Here is a 7,895-nt window from a genome sequence, read left to right as displayed (position 1 = left end):
ATTCATCATTTTTGGCTTCTTGAATGCACCCTGTTTCACCCTGTTTCACAGCGTCGGAGTGAGTTTTGCTTAACGAGCAGCACTTTCGTCAAATAAAGCTTGATTTCAATAAAACATTTGACATCCAATTAATGTGCACATAACACAAATAACACCCTCAGAGCGTTGTTTACAATATTTTAATGTTTGTCGTTGGTCCAGTTCACAGTTCAGCACGCGCTGTGAACGTGTCGAATGTTGCGTTCAATAACCCAAATGAGAGTTGGACAACACAGTTCAGCGACACGTCAACCACACGGAAGAAGGTCTCTGTTCAACCTGCAAGCGTCTGGCTGACATAAGGACTGAAGTCTAATCAAAATGGGTAAGTATTGTTCCAATTCGTCCCAAATAAATGCATTTGTTGCCTTCTACATATAACTGACACGATGTTTGTTGATTAGATACAGGTTTTAGTCTGTTCTGTATCTGCCTGCTTCATGTAACGCTCTGTGCGTCTGTTGCCTGCTAGCTAAATAAGCTAATGTTTGCTATGACTGAATGTTTTACATCCTTCGTGTTTTCATGAGGACGTTTCACAAGCGTTAGTCACACTAGCCGAACAAATCCCCTGTTTTATAGCATGTATATACTGGATTCAATGAAGGAGGAGAAAATGCACGAAATATGCAGCCCTCAGTAAATGCCATGGTGCCATAACGCTAGTAACTAAAGCTAAGCTAACCTGGGCTAACTTGTTAAACCACCTGAGCCATACTGACATAACGAAGGCGATCTGGTTCAAATCAGTGAAGAAGCTGGTTTTAAACGTTGTTTTAAATAGTCATGAAGAACTACTTTAATCCTTTCGTAGTCAAGAAACTCCAAGAAAGTCCATTCATGCTGAAAATGGAGCAAGCACACGTTGACAGTGTGGTTCAGGAAATAACTTTTTTTGATCCATCATGTTGTAAATGATTATTTTCTCTGCTCTGATTTTATTTATTTTTTTAAAATTGTCATCAAGGTGGTCTCTTAAGTCTCTTCTCGGGCCTCTTTGGCACCCGGGAAATGAGGATTTTGATCCTGGGGTTGGACGGCGCAGGAAAAACTACCATTCTTTATCGACTGCAGGTTGGAGAGGTGGTCACCACTATCCCCAGTATGTACTGATCACATCCCCCTTTATGATTTCATTATCACTGTTTTCTACATTGAAATGCACTACTCTTTATGTAACATTGTGAGATATGGTATGGTAGTCAGATCAGGAATTGCCTGAGCAGTATTCCTGCATACATCTGTGAGAGTGAGAGTGGATGAACACAGGCAGTATGTCCGGTTAGACTGGCTTTTAATTGAATTCTTAACAGCTCACAGAGCATGTGCAGGATATGTAAAAAACAAACAACTTGCCATTGTCAACGAAGACAGCTGTGACAGGAGGGGAGGGGGGAATGGGTTGTCTTTCTCTGTGGGTGGTTCTTTTTTTGGGTGTAATAAAACATTACATCGCAAATGAGTGAAATAGTGACATCTAAGACAAACACACACTCATACAAACACACAGGAGACAGTTTCCAGGATACCAACACAAGGTTTGCAGAAACAATGGATGACGTTGAATGCATTTGGAAGAAGAGATCCTGAAGAGAAAAAGTGACATGTATTAAAACGATTACACCTGATAGTTTTAAACCCATTCAGCAGCATTTTCAGCATCCCTGTTAATTGAAGATACATCTTATGGTGGGGTAAAAAGAACCAAGGCACACTGACTTTTTACTGACTACTAAAAAATGTTGTTACAACTTTATCCAGTTAATCACATTTCCTTAATATTTATGTGAACTGTTCTGTGATTGGCTGTTGTAATGTTGCTTTAAGGCGACCAGTTTCCTTTAAATAGGCACATTTATGAGGTGCTGCCCTGAGATCAACCATATGCATAACAATCTCAACTCAAATATATTTCAGACATATAAACATGCAGCCCAAAGTGCTTCACAGAATAACAGAGAGACAGAAAACAACAGCAATGGTCAAATTAAAAAAGGCATGGTCATAAATAAAATACTTAAAATCAACACAGTAAAATTAATAAACTAAGTAAGAGTGGGAAGAAAAGTTAGAAATAAGGTAGCATTGACAAGATCCGATGAATACAGGAAATAAAATAGATACATAAATAATTAAATAAGATTAACTAAATGTTAAAGCAATGATTAAAATAATAATAATGCAGTCCAGGGCTGAAAATGAATTACTCCAAATTAAAAGCTAGATAAAAAAGGTAAGTCTTAAGTTTACTTTTATCTGATCTATTGCATAGTTTGATTTAAATGTTTATTTGGATATCACTGTTTGCTGTTTTTACACTAAGATTGTATAATATAGAATTCTGATCTAAGATACTCCTTCTGATCTGATCATGCATACAGACTGATTGCCTGACAGTCCATTGTACTTAAGCACCCCGACCAAATAAGGTGTGGGTCACTCTGAAATTCTATAATAATGTATGTACTTAAAGTTTAGGCAAGTATAAAAACGTGCTGGAGTTATCTCTTTTCTCCCCGTGGTATCGATGCTAAATGTTTGCAGGTTGCAGGGAAAATTAATACAAGGGGTATTCTACCATGACAGCAAAAATAACCCTTAAATACATGACACGTCACTGTGGTGTGGTTATTTGAGAATCTATTAGAAAACAGAGTCATTTCATTTACAACACACAATATAGCCAGCAACAGTATCTCAGTGTACATGCAGATAAGACAGTGTTGATCAGGGTAATAAACTAAACTATGGAACAGCCTGCTGGAGGATCTGAGGGGAGCTGATAGAGATATTGAGATTTTTTAAATGTAAATTAAAAACAGATTTATTCAGTCTGTAGGGTTTAACAATTTTATTACTTACTTTTTACTGTTGTATTGGTTTAAATGTTGCTTTATTATTTTAGTAATTTTAACTTTATCTTGTTCTATTTTTATTTATTTATTTATTCGTCATTTTATTTATCCACTCAGTTTTATTGATATTGTTGGCCTTAGTTTTATTTTCAACTCTAATCCTTACCTTTTTACATTTATTTTAACTATTTGTATTCTTAATATTAATGTTTAACTTATTTTAATGACACATATTTTATTGTTGTGGGTGTGCATTAGTCTCTATTTTAAAATCCCTTTCTGTTTTTTAATATGTCTTGCCAGTGTTTTATTTCTGCTTCTTTCTTGTTTTCAGTGGCTGTGAAGCACTTTGGGTTATATTTGATTTGTATGAAAGGTGCTCTATAAATAAAGCTTGATTGATTGATAATACTCTGTGCCTTCATTGTGGCTCTTTTGATCTCTTTGTACAGCAATCGGCTTCAACGTTGAGACAGTCTCATTCAAGAATCTGAAGTTCCAGGTTTGGGATCTGGGAGGACAGACAAGTATCAGGTAGGTTATGGTGGCTATGCTGAGGAGTGTTCAGGAATGTGTGTAACACTTCCTTTTACTCGTGAAATGCTAGTTTTCCAGTCGACATCCTGGCCTCTGAGTATGACTACAAGTTAAACGCTAGTTCTCTGCAAGCTTCATTTTGCTGCCTCAGAACTCGGCCTCCATGCCTCTCCTTTGTTTACTTTTCCTGATTTGACATTGTTTAACTCCTTAAATCTTCCTTGTTCAATGTTTGAACTCCCTGCGTTCTCCTCTTTTGCTCAACAGGCCATACTGGCGGTGTTACTATTCAAACACAGACGCAGTCATCTACGTTGTTGACAGCAGCGATCGTGACAGGATGGGCATCTCAAAATCTGAGCTGGTGGCCATGCTGGAGGTAAGCTGACTTAGTTTTAATGATTACCTTACAACTAACAGCCAAGCAAGATTTCTTATTAAAGGCCTTTAAGAATACCTTCACTATGGATTATCCATTTTTGCAATACCAGTGTTGGATAAGACGCTGAAGATAAGATAAGATAAGATATACTTTATTTGTCCCCTATTGGGTGAAATTTCTTTTGTTACAGCAGCTTACAACACGGGACAGGAGAATACAAGAATGTACTAACATAGTTAAAAAATATAATAACAATAATAATAGCCATGACAAGGGTAAAATAAAATAAAATAAAATAAAATAAAAATAAGATAACATAAAATAAAATAGAATAAAATAGGATAAAGTAAAATAAAAATAAGATAAAATAGAATAAAATAGGATAAAATAAAATTAAATAGAATAAAATAAAATAGAATAAAATAGGATAAAGTAAAATAAAAATAAGATAAAATAGAATAAAATAGGATAACATAAAATAAAAATAAGATAACATAAAATAAAATAGAATAAAATAGGATAAAGTAAAATAAAAATAAGATAAAATAGAATAAAATAGGATAAAATAAAATAAAAATAAAATAGAATAAAATAGGATAAAATAAAATAAAAATAAGATAAAAATAAAATAAAATAGAATAAAATAGAATAAAATAGAATAAAATAGGATAAAATCAAATAAAAATAAGATAAAATAAAATAGAATAAAATAAAATAAAATAAAATAGAATTAAATAGAATAAAATAGAATAAAATAGAATAAAATAAAAATAAAATAAAATAGAATAAAATAGGATAAAATAAAATAGGATAAAATAAAATAAAAATAAGACAAAATAAAATAAAATAGAATAAAATAAAGTAAAAACAAAATAAAATATGGCAACTATCACAGATATATACACACTATGTCCACTTCTTTCTGATAAATAAAGTGAACTGAACTGTAGTAGTTTGATTTCCACAGTTGTTTAATTCATCCTGATATCCACTCTACTTGCAAGCAAAAAGTTATTTAGATCTTACAGGACTTAAAAGCATTTGTAAAATTAGATGTGTACTGTTGACCTAATGTTGTTTTTATAACACCGCTGAATTTAAAACATCAATCAATCTTTATGTGTATAGCACCAAATCCCAACAAACGTTATCTCAAGATTTTTTTTTACAAACAGAGCAGGTCTAGACCACTCTATGTCAAATTATGAACAAAGACCCAACACCAAGACAGGATAAGACTCAGTCTGACCCCACCTTAATCCATCATGAGCATTGTACCTCACAGTATTTAGCTGGTTACAGCAGAGAGGACAAACTTCCTTTAACAGGCAGAAACCTCGAGCAGGACCAGACTCATGTTAGACACATCAGCTGAGACCGTGTTGGGTCTGGAAAGAGGGATAGAGGAGAATAAGAGAGAGAGGGAGCGGTGATAGTGATGAGACGAGTAGTATTTCATAAAAAAAAGCCATTGGTCTTAATTCATGATTTTTAAAATCGCCTGTAGTAGTAAGTCATTTGAAATGCAGTAGTTTCAGAAACTTGAGTTTTTGAATACTTTTTTTATTTTTGTGCGTAATGTGTCCATTATTCAAAAACATACATTTTAGTTGCACCAACTCGAGAATTTCATTATAATCAAAAAAATCTGTAAACAAATAAAGTCTGGTTTCTGAACTTGCATTCAATCTAGGGACCAAAATCTAAAATGAAAAATTATGATTTGAAAATTTTGCTGCTAAGTTATTTCCAATTACATCATTTGAGTTAAACACAAAGCCATAGTGCTGTAAGAAAGGATGCGCACTCAGTGGAGAAACCCAACCCACTATGCCCTCTACTGATTTAGTAGTGTACCTCTGCTCCTCGTGTTACCCAAAGACCGAGACAGACCGGACAGATGGGCAGCGAGAGCCAACACATCACTGATCACTGGGGTTATCAAGTGGAGTCCTCCCTTCACCTCACAGGGGCTAAACGGTTATCTTCCATGCACTCCAAATTCTCTAAGCAATGTCATAGTTGAGCTACAAACCCTCTACATCCTATCATTATTTTCTAAGAATTTTAAAGCACAGAAGTCAAACAAAAGGAGACATTTTGAACAACGATAAGAATTGATTAATCGTCAAATATCACAATAAAATCCTGGGACCTCCTGGGGTCACGAGATGATACATTTTACCCATTATAGTAAAAAATATAGACAGAAATAGTAGCTAAACTTGAAATAAAACCTTGAAAATATAAAATGTGCCTTTCTTTTCTCCAGATGACTCCTAAGTTTAGGGTTAGTGAACAGTTAATTATCAAAGCATCAGTAGCAGCAGGTTCATTCATAACAGCACAGGAAACACAGACACATGCTCGTATAGGTAGGGTCATTTTCTGCAGACCAGCTAAATGAAGACACATTAAATCACTTTAAGGGACAGTGGGGGTCGCCAGTCTTTGGCACCATATTTTGGGGGTCACAGGCTGAAAAGTTTGGGAACCCCTGGCCTAAAAGATGCATATTACACCTGCTGTTATTTTTAATATGTTTACATGTCTTTTGTCCTTGTTCTCATGCAGGAGGAAGAGCTGAAGAAAGCTATTCTGGTGGTATTTGCAAACAAACAGGACATGGACCAGGCGATGACACCCACAGAGGTGGCCAACGCACTCGGCCTTCCTGCTCTCAAAGACAGAAAATGGCAGATCTTCAAAATCTCAGCCTTGAAAGGCCAAGGCCTAGAAGAGGCAATGGAATGGTAAGCTCTATGAGAAAAACAATATGGAGGGCATTTACAAAAGCCTTTCACTCAAGTTTGCACCTTCTTTTCAGTGATCCTTCCTTTATAATACATATTGCACAACACGTTATCTGTTCTCTGTTTACCGAGGCTGACCGGTGTTTGCTTTGTTCTCCCAGGCTGGTGGATTCTCTGAAGAGTCGGCAGTAAAGGCTCCCTCCCGTTCTGTACATACTCCTGACTTTTGACCCTTCTGTATGAAGCCTTGTGACTGACCCTTCCCCATGGACCAGTGATTGCACTCCTTCCCCCCCCTGCCAACCCACCTGAAGCCTTGGCCAAACTCCTCCCCAATGCCTAACGCCTTTTAAGCCTGGGACTTTAGAACTGAAGGCTGCAGTAATGTCTGGACTGAGAAACACACACACAACCGCATCTCTCCAAACGCTGAAGGCACAAGGGAAGGTTTTTGAGAGCTGTTTGATCTTAGTAATGAATGGGTAACAAGTAAAAAATCTTAATATTAGGTGTTTCAGAAACGCCTGTTTAATGTATTAGTATTATTCATCCATAAAAGAAACATAAAAATGTTCTCAATGCTGACCGTCTGTAGCTTTTCTGGAATCAGGTGTCTTTGCTGGACAAAGCAGTAGTTAGCTTTTTCTTGTCCCAGAGAGGTTACATGATTGGCATGTAGTGAAGCCAGAAGAGGTTGATGGCTGGCTCAAGAAAGATACACTTAAAATCCAGCAGGGGGCAGCATTTCCAAACAAGGACAAACACTGGTTTGAGAATCCTTCACTCTCTGGCTCCTGACTTGAGATGAAGACTCATTACACTAAGGAGAAAACAGCTGCTTGATTTTCAACCTATTGGACAATATACTGAACTATTCATAGTTTTATTTGATTTCAGCAAGTATGTAACCCAGCTTTGAACACCACACTGTTTGTTGACTACCTGCTGGCTTGAAATAGTCTACTGTAATGAATTGAATGGCCTACTACTGTTAACCTACTCCACAGCAGCAATATGTCATCTGGCCGAGTGTTACTGCAGCCTGGGCTGTTTTTGTACCCTATCTTCAGGCTGTCGTTTCTTTCTTTTGCTCCCCCCCCCCCCCCCCCACCCATCTGTTTATTTGTGTGCTCCCCATACTTTTTTTTAAAAAGTAGAATAGTAGTTAAAGCCTTCTTCCATTGAAATCCTTGAGAACAGCTTTGGCGTATAAGTCATTTAGTTACTGAACACTAACTGTATGCTCAAAGTTTTATGGTTGCATATTTATATCTGCTTGTACAGTGAAGATGATTCTCAGTAAAGATTGCTATCAATGATTGTATCAGT

At 36.1% G+C, this 7,895-nt stretch overlaps 1 protein-coding gene across 1 annotated transcript; it reads left to right on the top strand.

Annotated features, from left to right (window-relative positions):
• Positions 1 to 233: 233 nt before the first annotated feature.
• Positions 234 to 7,893, top strand: arl1 (ADP-ribosylation factor-like 1). Its single transcript, XM_034674116.1, has 6 exons — positions 234 to 364; positions 1,007 to 1,141; positions 3,347 to 3,428; positions 3,699 to 3,810; positions 6,388 to 6,566; positions 6,728 to 7,893. The coding sequence occupies exons 1-6, from the start codon at positions 361 to 363 to the stop codon at positions 6,756 to 6,758; spliced, it is 543 nt and encodes a 180-aa protein (XP_034530007.1). The 5' UTR covers positions 234 to 360; the 3' UTR covers positions 6,759 to 7,893.
• Positions 7,894 to 7,895: the final 2 nt, after the last annotated feature.

This window comes from Notolabrus celidotus, chromosome 21 (genome assembly GCF_009762535.1).
Source record: "Notolabrus celidotus isolate fNotCel1 chromosome 21, fNotCel1.pri, whole genome shotgun sequence".
NCBI lineage: Eukaryota > Metazoa > Chordata > Actinopteri > Labriformes > Labridae > Notolabrus > Notolabrus celidotus.
This window is presented reverse-complemented; position numbering and strand designations above follow the sequence as displayed.